At 46.5% G+C, this 19,585-nt stretch overlaps 1 protein-coding gene across 3 annotated transcripts in view; it reads right to left on the bottom strand.

The window, feature by feature from the left end:
- Window positions 1–15,530, bottom strand: part of ZNF512B (zinc finger protein 512B) — a 58,122-nt gene extending 42,592 nt beyond the window's left edge. The window contains exons 1-10 of one of the 3 annotated variants that reach the window (XM_077252970.1): window positions 15,392–15,530; window positions 12,297–12,395; window positions 10,975–11,048; window positions 8,218–8,346; window positions 7,534–7,706; window positions 7,277–7,410; window positions 7,092–7,163; window positions 5,994–6,122; window positions 5,149–5,273; window positions 4,731–4,823 (exon numbers count right to left, since the gene is read on the bottom strand). In XM_077252970.1, the coding sequence (XP_077109085.1) occupies window positions 4,731–4,823; window positions 5,149–5,273; window positions 5,994–6,122; window positions 7,092–7,163; window positions 7,277–7,410; window positions 7,534–7,706; window positions 8,218–8,346; window positions 10,975–11,048; window positions 12,297–12,395; window positions 15,392–15,422 (1,059 nt within the window). In that variant the 5' untranslated portion in view covers window positions 15,423–15,530. Of the gene's footprint in view, window positions 1–4,730; window positions 4,824–5,148; window positions 5,274–5,993; window positions 6,123–7,091; window positions 7,164–7,276; window positions 7,411–7,533; window positions 7,707–8,217; window positions 8,347–10,974; window positions 11,049–12,296; window positions 12,396–13,256; window positions 13,553–15,391 lie in introns of those variants that run through there. The other 2 variants (XM_077252968.1, XM_077252969.1) reach the window with 2 other exon arrangements.
- Between the last annotated feature and the right edge of the window lie 4,055 nt (window positions 15,531–19,585).

Here is a 19,585-nt window from a genome sequence, read left to right as displayed (position 1 = left end):
GGGTAGACTCAAACTCATCATGGGTAGGAACAGAGTGAGAGGGACGCTTCACCCGCTTAAAAGAGACAGAGGAATCCTGGGGAGAAGCCTCGTCTTGTTTTAGTTTGAGGGTTTGCGAGATAGCCGAAATAAGACTATCTACGACAGCCTGCATGCTAGAAGTCTGGTCTGAATCAGAGTCAGAACCGGACTGGGAATCCACATCAGACCCAATGTCCTCCTCCGAAGAGGGGAATTGGGAGGAGGAGAGCAGTTTGAGCGCTGCGGAGGGACCCGGAGAACCAGACGAAGAGCCAGACAGAGTCCTCTTTCTAGAGCGGCTGGCTGATTTGTCTCCCTGAGGTTCAGGGTCAGGTGCGACCGACTCGCCATAGGGGACGGTCGGAGCAATGGTGGCTGTAGGTAGCTGTGGAAGACGTTCAAGCGCCTGGACCAGGGACTGAGACACCTTAGTCAAATCAGAGACCGACTGCGAGATAGCAACGGCCCACTCAGGGGGAGGGGGAGCGCCCCCATCCCGAGAGTCAGAAGCTTCCTGCGGGGCAGACATGGCAGGAGGACTGCAGGACTGGCAGAGAGGCGACGATTGGCCTACCGACCACTTTATCTTACAACGAGCACAGGAAGGGAGGCTCCAGAAGAGTTGGACATAAGGATATTCTGCAGCACTATACTACAAAAAAAGACTAAGGGGCCTACAGTGGTATGGATAATACCGAGGGAGGGGCCAATATAGCGTCGCAATCCTACCGCACCACAGAGCAGAGTTATCTGTGTCCCCAACGCACGATTGTCCTGTGCTCGTTGTAAGATAGTCACACATCTAGTCAGGGGAGGATACTGCTGTGGTAAAGCGGCTGCCGCTGAAGCGCTTGGTACCTGCATGTCCGGTTCCACAGGTAGAGTGGGGAGAGAGGATCGTCCAGGGGCCCGTTGACAGAGGGGTCGCTGGATACGGAATCCTTCGTCCAGAAGACGGCCTCGACCCCAAAGACAAGGGGGAGGGTCACCGCTGGTGACCACCGTCTTCCTCTCAGCCCACTCTGAGGAGAGGGGTGAGGGGGACTGTTTGGCAAGGACCGCCACCATAAAGACCCTGGAGCACCTGGGAGGGTGACAGGGGATAATGTCCTGCCGGCGGTCTGAGAGCTGCGATGCGGACGACACCACACTGCTCGCTCAGCCGCCCTCCTGGGGAGGCAGGGTGGGAGACTGCACCCTGAATCCCTGAATGCTGTATCTGAAAAAGAAAGCCAAATCATTAATAAAAACAACAAAACCTGTAAAGGAATTCAAGGTTAGCAGCGGATCTGAAGATCCAGGTTCGCCTCCTACAGACACTAAGCACAAACTGAGGTACTTGGTGCCTGTCGGTGGGTGTATACTGAGGGAGGAGCTACACCTTTTCCTTTTTTTGCATAGTGTCAGCCTCCTAGCAGCAGCAGCATACACCCCATGGTTGTCCTGTGTCCCCCAATGAAGCGATAAAGAAATACTAGTAATGTTTTGGAGTGTTTTTTTGTTTGTTTGTTTTTCATGATTCCATAAATTTTTCCTCATAATTGAGTGACTCCATAATCTTTACCCTATGCTTGGTTAACAAAAGTAACCATTACCGACTACCACATTTTTTGATCTTGATTTCTTTTAGTGTTTCTTAAAGCCAGAAAGTTGTCATTTGAAATGACTTTAGTTTTGTGCCAGGTCTGTGATCTGCTTTGTTTCTACAAAATTAAACAACAGAATGAACATCCTCCAAGGCCAGTGATTCCATAATTTTTGCCAACGGTTGTAGGAGGAATGGGATTGCAGTTCTGGAGTATAATACAGGATATAACTCAGGATCAGTACAGGATAAGTAATGTAATGTATGTACACAGTGACTCCACCAGCAGAATAGTGAGTGCAGCTCTGGAGTATAATACAGGATATAACTCAGGATCAGCACAGGATAAGTAATGTAATGTATGTACACAGTGACTCCACCAGCAGAATAGTGAGTGCAGCTCTGGAGTATAATACAGGATATAACTCAGGATCAGTACAGGATAAGTAATGTAATGTATGTACACAGTGACTCCACCAGCAGAATAGTGAGTGCAGCTCTGGAGTATAATACAGGATATAACTCAGGATCAGCACAGGATAAGTAATGTAATGTATGTACACAGTGACTCCACAAGCAGAATAGTGAGTGCAGCTCTGGAGTATAATACAGGATATAACTCAGGATCAGTACAGGATAAGTAATGTAATGTATGTACACAGTGACTGCACCAGCAGAATAGTGAGTGCAGCTCTGGGGTATTATACAGGATGTAACTCAGGATCAGTACAGGATAAGTAATGTAATGTATGTACACAGTGACTCCACAAGCAGAATAGTGAGTGCAGCTCTGGAGTATAATACAGGATATAACTCAGGATCAGTACAGGATAAGTAATGTAATGTATGTACACAGTGACTGCACCAGCAGAATAGCGAGTGCAGCTCTGGAGTATAATACAGGATGTAACTCAGGATCAGTACAGGATAATGTAATGTTCATCTGTCACCCAATATCGCTGCTCCCATTCGCTTCCAAACTCCTGAAGCAGCATGTCCACGCTGAACTTTCCTCCCATCTCTCATCTAACTTGCTCTTTGACAATCTACAATCTGGTTTCCAACCCCACCATTCCACTGAGACAGCCCTGACCAAAATTACTAAAGGCCTACTTACAGCCAAAGTTTACAGACAATACTCTATTCTCCTCCTTCTAGACCTGTCCTCTGCTTTCGACAAAGTTGACCACTGCCTCCTACTATTATTATTATTCATTTATATAGCCCCATTAATTCCATGGTGCTCTGTATGAGAAAGGGGTTACATACAGAGTTATAGATATCGTTTACAGTAAACAAGTTTACAGTGACAGACTGGTACAGAGGGGAGAGGACCCTGTCCTTGCGGACTTAAATTCTATGAGATCGTGGGGAAGAGGCATAAGGTAGGGGGTGAGGCGGCGGCTCTGGTGATGGCGGCGGCTCTGGCGATGGCGAGGCGGCAGAATGGTTATTGCATGCTGTAGGCTTTCTTGAAGAGATGGGTTTTCAGGTTCCATCTGAAGGATCCGAGGGTGGTGGATAATCGGACGTGTTGAGGCATGGAATTCCAGATGGGGGATATTCAGGAGAAATCTTGGAGGCGGTTATGTGAGGAACGAATAAGTGTGGAGGAGAGTAGGAGGTCTTGGGAGGATCGGAGATTACGTGAGGGAAGATATTGGGAGATTAGTTCAGAGATATAGGGAGGGGACAGGTTGTGGATGGCTTTGTAGATCCTACTAAAGATCCTCTCTTCCTTTGGCATCAAAGATCTCACCCTATCCTGGATATCCTCGTACCTTTCCAAAAGCACATTCAGCGTCTCTCACTCTCACACTACCTCCTCATCCCACCCTCTCTCTGTTGGAGTCCCCCAAGGCTCTGTTCTTCTAGGACCCCTACTCTTCTCAATCTATACACGTGACCTTGGATTCCAGTACCACCTTTATCCTGATGACACTCAGATCTACCATTCTGGCCCAGACGTCACCTCTCTGCTGTCCAGAATCTCGGAGTGTCTATCAGCCATATCCTCCTTCTTCTCCTCTCGCTTCCTCAAACTCAATGTGGACAAATCTGAACTCATCATCTTTCCTCCTTACCTGATCTATCTATCACAATTAACGACATCACGCTTTCCCCCGTACCGGAAGTTCGCTGCCTCGGAGTAACCCTTTACTCTGCCCTGTCTTTCAAACCGCACATCCAAGCTCTTTCCACCTCCTGTCACCTCCAGCTCAAAAATATTTCCAGAATCCGTCTTTTCCTCAACCGTCAATCTACTAAAATGCTTGTGCATGCCATCATCATCTCCCGCCTTGACTACTGCAACATCCTGCTCTGTGGCCTCCCTGCTAACACCCTTGCACCTCTCCAGTCCATTCTTAACTTTGCTGCCCGACTAATTCATCACTCTCCTCGCTACTCCTCCACTTCCCCCTCTGCAAATCTCTTCACTGGCTCCCATTCCCTCAGGGTATCTAGTTCAAATAACTAATACTGACCTACAAAGCCATCCATAACCTGTCTCCTCCATATATCTCTGAACTAATCTCCCGATATCTTCCCTCACGTAATCTCCGGTCCTCCCAAGACCTCCTTCTCTCCTCCACACTTATCCGCTCCTCACCCAACCGCCTCCAAGACTTCTCCCGAATATCCCCCATCCTCTGGAATTCTTTGCCCCAACAAGTCCGACTATCAACAACATTCGGATCCTTCAGACGGAACCTGGAAACCCACCTCTTCAAGAAAGCCTACAGCCTGCACTGACCGCGCTGCCTCCTCACCACTACTGGAGCTACAGCCTCACCAACAGCGGAGCTCCTGCAACCCCCAACTTACTGTCTCCTTCCCTACCCATCCTGTTGAACGTAAGCCCGCAAGGGCATGGTCCTCGCCCCTCTGTATCAGTCTGTCTTTGGTAGTCTGTTTACTGTAATATGTATGTAACCCCTCCTCATGTACAGCACCATGGAATCAATGGTGCTATATAATTAAATAATAATGTAATGTATGTACACAGTGACTTGACTTCTTTTCTAGACTGCATCTATAAAGTATATAAACTGAAAGCTTCTGTCATTATAAAGGTATTTGCAGTAATTGTAGCGTATTTAGAATAGCTCAACGTTGATCTCACCTTATTGATATGTTCGGCCATGGTGTGATAATTGAGGCCAGCCTTGGACTTGAATTGCTTCCTGCACTGCCGACACCTCAATGCCTCTTGAAGCTAAATATAAGAGACGGGTATGGTCAGAGTATGGCGGCTTCTTCAGCTGCTATTTATATGCCTCATTACACAATGCCTCAGCTTACAGTCCTTATTATACCGTATCACTCAGCTTTCCTAGCCAGTGATGGCAAATCTGATTAAGCATGAGGTTTATCCTGCACTAGGTGGCAGATTTGCCTTTCAGGTGTCTAGAAGAGCTGAGGGACAAGCTCTGTAACAGCAATCATTGTAGCCATTTTGGTTGCTGTCAAAATTCTGAAAATGTATAAAATCTGTTTTTTATTTCCTTAAAAAAAAAAAGTCAGGTTTTTGTCAGCCTCACCTGTTCACATACATCCATGTGTTTTCTCAGCCCGGCCATGGTTTTGCGTGTAACAGATGAGCAGTTGGGGCAGGTCACCTCGCCCTTCTTATTGCTCAGACGTTGGCACTTGTCGTCCACACTGCCTGGTACAAGGGGGAGAAATGTGAAAGCGATCTGTACCCATCCTGAGCAAAATATTCACCAAACACAGGGATGTCCTTTCGCATGCTGATGCCTACCTCTGATTACAAGGCATACAGGAAGGCTGTCCTCAAGGGAAACTCTTACCAGATGGATCTCTTTAAATTCAGTTTATCTAAAGTACCAATCAGGGACTGAAAAAGTGCCCTGAGCCTTAGAGAGACCATTAAGTGTTCTTAGTGGAGGGTCTTCGACCATAGGTAAGACACATTTGAGATTAAAAGATCCACAACTAAAAAAATATTACGACTGTGTCCCAATAACACAGAACGTATGTTGTATTCTGGCTCAGCCCCATTCACTCCAATGGAGCCAAACTGAAATACCAGGGACAAACCATGGACAAATGTGGCATCATTTGCCAGAAAAAAAAGCAGCCATGTTTTTCTAACCATGGACAACCACTATAAATCATCACCGGAGAGAAGCCACCGAGGCAAGTAATGTAATTACATAACTGCAGAGTCAGACTACATACATGGTTTGTTTGTAGTCTGTAACCATAGAGACACACAAGTCTGCATATTGGCTGTAGGCACAAAATGGGATTGTATGTCTCAAGTTGCTTTATTTTAATTTTACTGGTGTTTCAGAGAATTATAAGTAGCAATTTAGTGAATATAATTGTAGATGTTTGTAGAGATGTGACTCTACGTTCTTACCTGAATGTGGCTTCATGATGTGCTCCAGCCTAAGATTTGCACTTTCCATCTTCCTCTTTTGCTCTTCTACTCTCCCTTGTACAATCCGCCCCTGTCGCCCTCTGGACTTATCCTCCGTTTTTCCCAAACCTGTAAAGTAGTAAAAGTCCGAGTTCCTTCAAAGCTGTATGGTCGCAGCACTACTGCCTGATTATGACGTTGGGCGATTGCTACTTAAGCAATTCCCTTTTATTAAAATGACAGTAGATGATCACCATGTAGGAATAATATTGATGAGCAGCAGATAGGGCCACAATTTCACACTAGCCACATATGAATATTATATTATGCCCATCCCGACTGGGTACACCTTGCTGGGGTGGGATGGCTTTTATGGGTTTTTTTTTTTACCATAACAATGTTAACTAAGCACCCTATATTATTTTCATGCACTATTGCTATTTATTTACTGCAGGGTATTTTGTAATCTTGTTTTTATCACATCTGAATATTGCCTGGCCATTCTTCGTATACCTTCCACATGGCTGACAACGGGATATTAATATAATATGTATAATATATTAATGCGGTCAGTCAATGGCGGCTGTATAGCCCACACAGAGTGCCCTGATATATTCCATACAGGACCCTTTTACCGCATTCAGTGCACACGTAGCACACAGATGGACATGCAGAACACTGGGGATTTTACTAAGCATTATGTAATGGCAGAATACCAGATTTTGCCCATGTAATGTCATGTATGGGGCCAAACAGTAACCTCATAGTGTGGAATGGAACCAAGTTCCTAAATAATACTTTGCCCACACACGGCCAAATAATTACCAATAGACTACCATACAATGTCCAGAGAACACCATACTTTGGCCAGATAGTGTTACTAAAATGTGTATTTATGAGCCTAAAGATCCAAATGACAGCACAGCCAATGCTGCCCCCATTATCATGTATCTAGTAATGTCTCATTGACATTACTACTGCATGAGTCCCCCCCTGGACAAGGACCTGAAATCCATGACAGTCCTGCTGTATCCAGACCCCAAAAGCGTAATAATGGTCATCATAGTGGGAGAGCTCTACACATCGCTCAGTAATTACCTTTCAGGCCAAAGGTGGTGGTGATGGACGGCTGCTCTCCTGTGAACTTCTTCGGAGTTCTCTGTTTCCTTCCTGACTCATGAAAGAGCAGAAACATGGAGAATAAATGAAAATCATTTTGGAGAGAGAGAAACAGAGCAGCCGGGGGCACAGAATGAGTAATAAACCATCAGCCCTCCCCTTACTGTGCCTCATTCTCTCTGGGTCCTCATCAGATAGACATTTCTCCTTGGCATGGGGGATGTCTCCGTTCTCCCGTGGGGTCTGCCTGGTACCCGACTTTAAAACTTTGTTCACAGTGGATCCTTTTTTCATCACTCTGAGGGGGCAATATAAAGAAAGACAAAGACATTATTAGGCCACAGCCGTGCTAAATGAGGGTACAGGAATGGCGGAGAGGTGGTGTTTTGCCATATTTAGGTATTTTGTAATTTTGGGATACCCCTTGCACTTCTCCTTAGGCTCACTAGAAACCACGTGTGCGCTTGGCCTGTTTTCTCCACTCTCCTCCTTCTCCAAATGGTTCCACATTAGGTGTTTCTGAAGCTGCGGCCGGGAAGCAAAGACGGCTTCACAGTGCGGGCAGGAGAGCACCATCCGGGACAAGGGTGGGGCCTGGATGAAAAGGGGCAAGATGTGAGGGGCACGGGAGAGATCAGCAGTCTGTATGGACACAAAACACACCCCGACCCCTGGCGTTGTATCCCACAAAAATTTGTTGCAAAATTTTGTGATGATTATAGGAGTTTTCAAGAGCTATTAAACCTATAACATGTTCTTGGATATCAACCTTGTAATATATCTTGAAGATAAACCCTCCTCGCAGTCATAAGCTGCATGATATAATTATCACTTCTTACAGCCACCACTAGAGGGAGCTCTGGAGATTACAGCATACTGATTCACTATGTAGCTAGTGTGCTCCCTCTAGTGGTGAGCGCATGAAAGTGCAATATCATCATTTTCCTCTATCCTTATTGCAGCCCCAGGCTGACACAAAGCATATAAGGAAATCGCTGTATATTCATATAGTGTCAGTTTCTCTTTAAATAAGCATCTCACATTTTGCGTACTCTCTCATGGAGCTGATGGCTTCGTGCCCACCACTGACCCTCTTTATTCTCACCCCCTGGCATCGTTGATAATGTTGTTTCAGTCCGTATACACTGGGAAACTCCACCCAGCAGCCCGAGCTTGGACATCTCACCCGCGACGATGTCTTCAACATTTCTTTCCACTCGCTGATTAGGGAGGGCTGAAAAAGAAAAGGGGTTAAAAAAAACAAACAAAAAAACCTTGTATATACACTATGCTCACATAGTGTATAGCAGTAAGCCACATGGTGGCAGCATGGGCCCTCCCCCAGTTCTGTATACGCCCGGCCCCAGCTAAGACCCCAGGGAGCCATCAATGCATGTCTACATATTAATTATTACAGGTTTTCATTTTCTCATTCATATACAGGTCCTTCTCAAAAAATTAGCATATAGTGTTAAATTTCATTATTTACCATAATGTAATGATTACAATTAAACTTTCATATATTATAGATTCATTATCCACCAACTGAAATTTGTCAGGTCTTTTATTGTTTTAATACTGATGATTTTGGCCTACAACTCCTGATAACCCAAAAAACCTGTCTCAATAAATTAGCATATTTCACCTGTCCAATCAAATAAAAGTGTTTTTTAATAACAAGCAAAAAAACCATCAAATAATAATGTTCAGTTATGCACTCAATACTTGGTCGGGAATCCTTTGGCAGAAATGACTGCTTCAATGTGGCGTGGCATGGAGGCAATCAGCCTGTGACACTGCTGAGATGTTATGGAGGCCCAGGATGCTTCAATAGCGGCCTTAAGCTCATCCAGAGTGTTGGGTCTGGCGTCTCTCAACTTTCTCTTCACAATATCCCACAGATTCTCTATGGGGTTCAGGTCAGGAGAGTTGGCAGGCCAATTGAGCACAGTAATACCATGGTCAGTAAACCATTTACCAGTGGTTTTGGCACTGTGAGCAGGTGCCAGGTCGTGCTGAAAAATGAAATCTTCATCTCCATAAAGCATTTCAGCCGATGGAAGCATGAAGTGCTCCAAAATCTCCTGATAGCTAGCTGCATTGACCCTGCCCTTGATGAAACACAGTGGACCAACACCAGCAGCTGACATGGCACCCCACACCATCACTGACTGTGGGTACTTGACACTGGACTTCAGGCATTTTGGCATTTCCTTCTCCCCAGTCTTCCTCCAGACTCTGGCACCTTGATTTCCGAATGACATGCAAAATTTGCTTTCATCAGAAAAAAGTACTTGGGACCACTTAGCAACAGTCCAGTGCTGCTTCTCTGTAGCCCAGGTCAGGCGCTTCTGCCGCTGTTTATGGTTCAAAAGTGGCTTTACCTGGGGAATGCGGCACCTGTAGCCCATTTCCTGCACACGCCTTTCCACACCAGACTCAGTCCACTGCTTCCTCAGGTTCCCCAAGGTCTGGAATCGGTCCTTCTCCACAATCTTCCTCAGGGTCCGGTCACCTCTTCTCGTTGTACAGCGTTTTCTGCCACATTGTTTCCTTCCAACAGACTTACCATTGAGGTGCCTTGATACAGCACTCTGGGAACAGCCTATTTGTTGAGAAATTTCTTTCTGGGTCTTACCCTCTTGCTTGAGGGTGTCAATGATGGCCTTCTTGACATCTGTCAGGTCGCTAGTCTTACCCATGATGGGGGTTTTGAGTAATGAACCAGGCAGGGAGTTTTTAAAAGCCTCAGGTATCTTTTGCATGTGTTTAGAGTTAATTAGTTGATTCAGAAGATTAGGGTAATAGGTCATTTAGAGAACCTTTTCTTGATATGCTAATTTATTGAGACAGGTTTTTTGGGTTATCAGGAGTTGTAGGCCAAAATCATCAGTATTAAAACAATAAAAGACCTGACAAATTTCAGTTGGTGGATAATGAATCTATAATATATGAAAGTTTAATTGTAATCATTACATTATGGTAAATAATGAAATTTAACACTATATGCTAATTTTTTGAGAAGGACCTGTATATAGATTTGAATCCTTGTACTTGTACGTATAGTTCCGCAACAGCTGATTTAAAAACTATGCGCAATATACATACTCTTAGGATTATACATACTCTTAGGAAGTGGATGAGAATCTAATTGGCAGGTGATTGGAAGTGTGCATATCGCGTAACAATACTCGAGCCAGCAAACAGAGCAGAATCCTAACAGTATGCATAGTACACACTGTTAGGATTCAGCAAGCTGCACCGTTTGTTGGAAATTTGCCAGGGATTGACAACCCATTTAAGACCATATATATTAGTATAAAGTAGGCACAAACTGCAATTTCAGTGGGACAGGCCAATCATCTATTGGGGCCTCCAGTCTCTCCCCGAGAGACTCTCAGATGATGTCAGGGGAGTCAAAAATTGGGCACCTTAAGCTTCAACGCCTAAGCCTACCATTCTCTCAGGAGATAGGCCGCCGTCAGAGGTGGCTGGCAGTGGCTCACTCTGCTCTTCCTATACAGAATACATGCACGCTTAGCTGGACTGAGCATGAATGGAGGAATCTAGCCAAAGTCTATTGTATGGCTACCGTTACCCACAGATGCAGTAACAGAAGTATTAGCCCAGTGGGTGCCAATAAGGCAAACAAAGCAAGTCCAAAGGTGCCTGGAACCCCTCTAGAGTATAATCGGTGGTCTAGTGAGCCCAAATTTGCCTTTGACACCTATATAACCTAACCAGCGGGGGAGAAGCAGAAGTTTCTGTATATCCCAATGGGTTGTAATGACAATGGACGGCCCCCATACTTCTCCTTCCCTTGTTGTGCCAGGCACAAGAGAGGAAGTGGTGTCCGTGTTACCGGTATTCCTCGCAGCTCGCGGCCCCCCGGTCTGGCATATCTCTTCTGAACTATCCTCCTGTTGTGATAGCTTCCTGGAAACAGAAGATTTACAATCAGACAGGACATTGTGGCAATGTTACCATCTTTGGTTGCAATGTAGCATAAAATCTATAAATGATCACCCCAAATACAAAACAAACAAAAAAGATTGCATTTGGAAAAAAAATACAGAAAAACCACTCCCTACAGAAGCTGATGTACGGCACTCCCAGCATGTCCCCCGTTATTCCCTGGCTGATTATACATCTCCCCTCCTCCTCCATCACATACTGCGATGATCACACCTAGCTACAAAGGTGCCAACACCAGGATCAAACACATTCAAAATAACTCTTAAAGGGCTCCAGCGCCTACATGTTTGCTTGCTGTATGTTAAAGGTGAAACTCGTATAAAAATAATATATGGAAACACATAGGGACTGAGGACGTCCCTTTAATGGGACCCACAACAAGTGGGCAATCTCTACGCACTTGGACACCTTTGCAGTTAATGCAAAAATCCATTTCCATGTCACCATTCAGTGTAATGTGGGGCACTGACACTGTGCAGCCTGGCGCTGACCATGGGGGAAGGGAAGTACCCACTCTGTAAGGGTAGGACAGTGAGGGCTTACACTATGACGTGCACAAGAAAATAGAATTACTTGGTGATGCCCAATCATCAGGGCTGTGACAGCCGTGACCTCTGCCGTCGGGAAGCGGCCGCTCTCGCCTGTCTCTGCTGTTGGCCAATACTTGGTAGCTGGGTGGTTGTATTAGTCTGTAAATGTGCACTAAACCATTGCGGAGCTGCTAACTCACAGCCGACGGCAAAGAAAAGGGGTCTCCTGGGTGCAATTTCAGAGCATGATGGCATTCAGAACAGCCTGGGCGAGACAAGTACCCTGGGCATTCACGTCACAGCCCTTTGAAGACGTACCGGAGGGATCTGTGCTGTGCCCGCAGCACCAGGACTACAGGAGAGTCAGCCATGAACAGTTATAAATGTGGCACCACAGTCTGCACCACCTGCAGACCTCACTGGCAGGGGAACGGTGTATATCAGGGGGCGCCAGGTACAAAACTGAGAGGTAGGGACCAGGCAAGACATTTTGCCGGGGCATATTATAGGGCACTGGTAGCAAGGCAGATGCCACTGTCTAATTAGTGGGGTATCACGCATACTGGTGTCCTGTGTGGGGTATTGCTGCCATGTGCCCAAAATGTCAATAGGGGGCGATAGGGCCAAACCTAATCTGTTGTGGTGCCACTTACATGTGCTGAGGAGAGCAGACACTCACCCGAGTCTGAGGCCAGGAACTGCAGCTGAGTGGAAGCTCTGGATTTACTGATCCTGGGAAACTGCCTCCTGGATCCGGTGGCGAGAGAGTCAGCCATGGCTGTGAAGGGGTTAAACAGAAGGCAGAGTCATGTTGGGTAGAGGGCGGGGCATCACAATGGCGGCCGGTGCTGGGATAACGCAGTGCAGGCGAAAAGGGAGCGGCGACCTGAGCGCCAAAAATATTCAGCAATGCATGAGAATTAGGGAGAAGCAAGGCATAAATTCAAAGATGAGGTTCTGAAGGCGTTACGTACACCAGGGAGCGGTGAGGTTTAAGTAATACACGCGGTTCTGAGGGGCGTCAGGAGTGAGGTACACCGGGGAGCGGTGAGGTGTGAGGCATAAAGTAATAGATGAGGTTCTGGGGGCGTCAGTGAGGTACATCAGGGAGAGGTGAGGTGTGAGGCATAAAGTAATAGATGAGGTTCTGAGGGCATCAGGAGTGAGGTACATCGGGGAGCGGTGAGGTGTGAGGCATAAAGTAATAGATGAGGTTCTGAGGGCGTCAGTGAGGTACATCAGGGAGAGGTGAGGTGTGAGGCATAAAGTAATAGATGGAGTTCTGAGGGGCATCAGGAGTTAGGTACACGGGGCGGTGAGGTGTGAGGCACAAAGTAATAGATGAGGTTCTAAGGGCGTCAGGAGTGAGGTACACCGGGGAGCGGTGAGGTGTAAGGCATAAATTAATAGATTATGTTCTGAGGGGTGTCAGCAGCAAGGTACAGCGGAAAGCGGTGAGGTGTGAGGCATAAAGTAATAGATGTGGCTCTGAGGGGCATCAGGAGTGAGGTACACGGGGAGGGGGGGCGGTGAGGTGTGAGGCATAATGTGATAGATAAATAAATTAATCAATCATAATTATACCCCATAAAATCATCTGCATTTTATTCGAACTTATATGTTAAGAACAACAACCAACCTGTGGTTACACATCAAAAGAGAACATCGACTCACAGGTTCTGAGGGTGTCAGGAGTGAGGTACATCGGGAGCGGTGAGGTGTGAGGCGTAAAGTAATAGATGAAGTTCTGAGGGGAATCAGGAGTGGGGTACACCGAGGGGTGGTGAGGTGTGAGGCATAAAGTAATAGATGAGGTTCTGAGGGGCATCAGGAGTGAGGTACACGTGGGGAGCGGTGAGATGTAAGGCATAAAGTAATAGATGAGGTTCTGAGGGCATCAGGAGTGAGGTACATCGGGGAGCGGTGAGGTGTGAGGCATAAAGTAATAGATGAGGTTCTGAGGGCATCAGGAGTGAGGTACATCGGGGAGCGGTGAGGTGTGAGGCATAAAGTAATAGATGAGGTTCTGAGGGCATCAGGAGTGAGGTACATCGGGGAACGGTGAGGTGAGAGGCATAAAGTAATAGATGAGGTTTTGAGGGCATCATGAGTGAGGTACATGGGAGTGGTGAGGTGTGAGGCATAAAGTAATAGATATGGTTTTGAGGAGCGTCAGGAGTGAGGGGGGGCAGTGAGGTGTGAGGCATAAAGTAATAGATGAGGTTCTGAGGAGCGTCAGGAGTGAGGTACACTGGGAAGCAGTGAGGTGTGAAGCATAAAGTAATAGATGAGGTTCTGAGGAGCGTCAGGAGTGAGGTACACTGGGAAGCAGTGAGGTGTGAAGCATAAAGTAATAGATGAGGTTCTGAGGAGCGTCAGGAGCGAGGTACAAGGGTGGCGATGAGGTGTGAGGCATAAAGTAATAGATTATGTTCTGAGTGTGTCAGGAGTGAGGTACATCCGGGAGTGGTGAGGCAGGAGGCATAAAGTAATAGATGAGGTTCTGAGGGCGTCAGGCACACCGGGGAGCGGCGATGTGTCACAACTACAGGGCTGCAGAGTACCTGCCAAAGTGAGAAGCAGCGATCTATGAGGGCAGGCAGCGAGGCGTGAGGCACCGGGGACTAGTGATGTGCCATGGGAAGCGAGGACTATCAAAACATGAAGAAACTGGTGAAGAGTGAGGTGTGAGACATCAAGCAGGGAAAGGAAGGAAGAGGGCTGGGTACAGTGAGGTAGGAGGTGCCAGACTATCGGGTGAGGTATGAGGTGCCATGCTGATGGGTGAGGCATCAGGTGCCAAGCTGATGGGTAAGATATGAGGTGCCAAGCTGATGGGTGAGATATGAGGTGCCAGGCTAATGGGTGAGGTTTGAGGTGCCAGGCTCATGGGTGAGATATGAGGTGCCAGGCTCATGGGTGAGGTATGAGGTGCCAGGCTCATGGGTGAGGTATGAAGGTGCCAGGCTCATGGGTGAGAAATGAGGTGACAAGCTGATGGGTGAGGTATGAGGGCCAAGGCTGATGAGTGAGCTGATGGGTGAGGTATGAGGTGCCAGGCTGATGAGTGAGCTGATGGGTGAGGTATGAGGTGCCAGGCTCATGGGTGGGGTATGAAGGTGCCAGGCTCATGGGTGAGAAATGAGGTGACAAGCTGATGGGTGAGGTATGAGGTCCAAGGCTGATGGGTGAGGTATGAGGTCCAAGGCTGATGAGTGAGCTGATGGGTGAGGTATGAGGTGCCAGTCTGATGACTGAGCTGATGGGTGAGGTATGAGGTGCCAGTCTGATGACTGAGCTGATGGGTGAGGTATGAGGTGCCAGGCTGATGAGTGAGCTGATGGGTGAGGTATGAGGTGCCAGGCTGATGAGTGAGCTGATGGGAGAGGTATGAGGTGCCAGGCTCATGGGTGGGGTATGAAGGTGCCAGGCTCATGGGTGAGAAATGAGGTGACAAGCTGATGGGTGAGGTATGAGGTCCAAGGCTGATGGGTGAGGTATGAGGTCCAAGGCTGATGAGTGAGCTGATGGGTGAGGTATGAGGTGCCAGGCTGATGAGTGAGCTGATGGGAGAGGTATGAGGTGCCAGGCTGGTGGGAGAGATATTACATACACCTCACCCATCAGCCTGGCACCTCATACCGTATAAGGTGCCAGGCTGATGGGTGAGGTATGGGGTATTTGCGGCAGGTAAGAACAAGTGGCCGATGATGTTCGGGATTGGGTGTGGCCCAGCTCTGGAATCACGGTGGCCCCGGTGTGCCGGAATCTTACCTGCCGGGCCCCGCCGCTCGCTGTCGGTCATGCGCTCAGATCACTCCGCCTCCGGAGCCCGAACTCTCGCGGTACTGAAAGGGGGGAGACGGGGGAGAACCGAAGGGAGGGGGGCGAGATCGGTCATAACGGACACATCAGGAGACCCGGTACACAGAGGTCACATGATACGTCCTAATCTGTTGACAGCTAAAGGACCCCCACATACCCACTGATCCTATATACACATCTCATATTCACTGATACTAAATACACACCCCATATACCCACTGAGTCTATATAAACATTCCATATACCCACTGATCCTATATACACATCCCATATACCCACTGATCCTATATACACATTCTGTATACCCACTGATCCTATATACAAATCCCGTATACCCACTGATCCTATATACACACACCCCATATACCCACTGATCCTATATACACATATACCCATTGATACTATATTCATATCCCATGTACCAATTGGTCCTGTATACACATCCCATATTCCCACTGATCCTATATACACATCTCATATACCCACTGATCCTATAAACATCCCATATACCCACTGATCCTATATACGAATCCCATATACCGACTGATCCTATATACACATCCCATATATTCACTGATACTAAATACACACCCCATATACCCACTGAGTCTATATAAACATTCCATATACCCACTGATCCTATATACACATCACATCTACTGATCCTATATACACATCTCATATACTCACTGAACCTATATACACATACCCACCGAGTCTATATATACATCCCGTATACCCACTGATCCTATTTGCACATCTCATATACCCACTGATCCTATATACACATCCCATATACCCACTGATCTTATATACACATTCTGTATACCCACTGATCCTATGTGCACATCTCACATACCCACTGATCCTATATACACATCCCATATACCCACTACTGATCTTATATGCACCTCTCACATACCCATTGATCCTATATACACATCCCATATACCCACTATATACACATATTATATACCCACTTATCATATATACACATCCTATATACCTACTGATCCTATATACACATATACCCACTGATCCTATACACACATATTATATACCCACTGGTAATATGTACACATCCCATATACCCATTGATCCTATATACACATCCCATATACCCACTGATCCTATATACAAACACCCCTTATGCCCACTGATCCTGGATACACATATCCAGAGTCTATATACACATTCCATATACCCACTGATCCTATGTACACATCTCACATAACCACTTATCCTATATACACATCCCATATACCCACTGATCCTATATAAAAATCTCACCCACTGATCCTATATACACATCCCACCTGGTCCTATATAAAAATGCCATATACTCACTGATCCTATAAACACATCCCATATGCACACTAATCCTATATACACATATTTTATATCCACTGATCCTATAAACACATCCCATATACCCAGTGATCTTATATACACAGCCCATATACCCAATTATCCTATATACACATCACATATATCTACTGATCCTACATATACATCCCATATATTCACTCATCCTATATGCAAATCTCACATACCCACTGATCCTATATACACATCCCATATACCCTCAGCCTATATATGCATCCCATATACCCACTAATCCTTTATACACATTAAATATATACCCACTGATCCTATGTACACATCCCATATCTGATCTTATATACACATGCCATATATATTTCCTGCCAAGAGATGCAGAATCCGCACCAAAATTTTTTAAGCCTAATCCACAACGTGTGCACATAGCCTTAAAGGAGTTGCCCACTATTTGGAAAACCCCTTCTCAACCTGAGTGTTGACCTCGGTGCTCGCGCCATCCCAGCATTGTCAGCATTTGTAACAAGAGCCCTGTGCCCATTCATCGGTGGTGTCCCCGTCCCTGCTGAAGAACATCCCCGCAGCATGATGCTGCCACCACCACGTTTGTCGGTAGGGATGGTGTTTTCAGGGTGATGTGCAATGTTAGTTTTCCATCACACATAGTGCTTTGCATTTAGTCCAAATGTTCTACTTTGGTCGCATCTGACCAGAGCACCGTCTTCCACATGCTCACTGTGTCCCCCTGCATGGCATGTGAAATAGGATAAAGGGATTGTCCACCTTAATACATTTTTGCCAAGGTATGCAGTTTGCTGAATCCTAACCATGGGTAATGTATAAACTGTTAGGACTTGGCTCCGCTTTATGGTCCAGCAGTCCAGCAGTATGACTTGGTGACTTGCATACTAGGTGTCACGTGCCAAGTAGAGTCTTTGCAATTTTGCTTAGTTTGATGATCGATGGAACCGGCAAATGTAGCCAAATGCTAACGGTGTGTATATTACACACTGTTACTATCGGCAACCTGTACAGTTTGCCGAAATTTTACTTAGACTGTGAACAACCTCCTTAACATGTGATAGAGCAGTGATCCAGGGGCTGGCTGCTATCCCACTCTTCCTCTGGTAGGCCACAAAACGTTTTAGACCTTTCAAGACATCGACAGCACGCACAGGATAGAGCATCTCGGCACAAACAGCACGCCATTGCTCCACCTCCACTTCAGAAAACTATGCCGGTTTCATTCAATACAAGTGTATTGAGAGATGGAGGACGTCAACGAACGTGGAGAACCTACAGAATCAGCCCCTCAGTAGTCCTGCATCAGGTGGGGTCAGTCAGGTTGAAGGAATGTGCTTTATGTAGGAATAGATTAGTGGCCACCTACACGAAAAGACTGAAAATCCTGAAAGAAGAATCCCCTTCCCACATGGATAGTATGAGAAACATGATTAGGGTAGAGATTAAGAAATCTCTGAGGCCGATTTCACATGTCAGTGGCTCCGGTACGTGTGGTGACAGTTTCCTCACGTACCGGAGACACTGACTCACATAGACACATTAAAATCAATGTGTCTCTGCACATGTCAGCGTGTTTTCACGGACCGTGTGTCCGTTTGCAAAACACGGAGACATGTCAGTGGGAGCGCACGGATCACACAGACCCATTAAAGTTAATGGGTCCGTGTAAACACCCGTTCCGTGTACGTTTTTCCTGTCATAGGGTTAAAATTGTAAAAATTGTTGCAATACACGGACACACGGACAGCACACGGACCTTAAAAACGTACTCACGGACATCACACGGATCCCGCACGGATAGTCTACGTGAGCACACGGACACGGATAACTCCGGTACCGTTTTCTCCGGTACCAGAATTATCTGGACGTGTGAGACTGGCCTAAAAGGGATTAAGGCCGGCACCTCAACTAGAGAAGCTTGCGCAGATTCCATTTCAGAAGAGGAGATAGCAGATGGAGAATTGGGGGGTTATTATACGGACACCTCATCATCATCATAATCGACCGACAGCAGCAGGAATCCATCTTGCTTCTCGCCAGAAGAAATGAGTAAATTAGTGAAAGATGTCAGAGCAACTATGAAAGTGGAGGAAAATAGAGAACCAAGATCCGTACAGAATCTGATGTTTGGGGGGCTGAAGGCCAGAAAACACAATACCGTAGATGTTTTCCTGTACATAAGAGCATAGGCTCACTAATCAAAAAGGAATGGAAAAAAACTAGCAGAAAGGCTTTCATCCCAAAACAGATTAAGAGGGAGTACCCTCTGGAAGCAGAGAATTCGGAAATAAACTACCCAAGGTTGATGTGGCAGTGTGTAAGGTGTCTCACAATACAGCGCTTCCATTCGATAATGCAGGGCTGCTTAAGGACCCACATGATAAGAAAGCAGACAGCTTTCTGAAAAGAGCTTGGGAATCCGGGGCCGCAGCATTCAAACCCAATATAGCAGCCTCATGTACGGCAAGATCCCTAAGCGTGGAGCTTGACCAGCTGCAAGTACAAATTAGAAACAAGTGCCCAAGGGATCAGTTACTTGCTAGTTTACCGAACATCGCAAAGGCGGCAGATTTTCTGGCTGATGCCTCAGCGGACGCTGTCCGTCTAACAGCGCTGCCTGTGCTTTTTCAAATTCAGGTAGAAAGGACCTCTGGCTACAAAATTGGACTGGGGACTTCAACTCTAAGGCCGGCGTCACACTGGCGTTTTAAACGGCCGAGTGCAATTCGATAAAAAATCGCATTGCACTCGGGCCAATGTTAACATATGGGGCAGCTCCCA

The sequence above is a fragment of the Ranitomeya variabilis genome, chromosome 4 (genome assembly GCF_051348905.1).
Source record: "Ranitomeya variabilis isolate aRanVar5 chromosome 4, aRanVar5.hap1, whole genome shotgun sequence".
Classification (NCBI taxonomy): Eukaryota; Metazoa; Chordata; class Amphibia; order Anura; family Dendrobatidae; genus Ranitomeya; species Ranitomeya variabilis.
The sequence above is the reverse complement of the archived record's forward strand: the minus strand, read 5'-3'. Positions and strand labels throughout refer to the sequence as shown.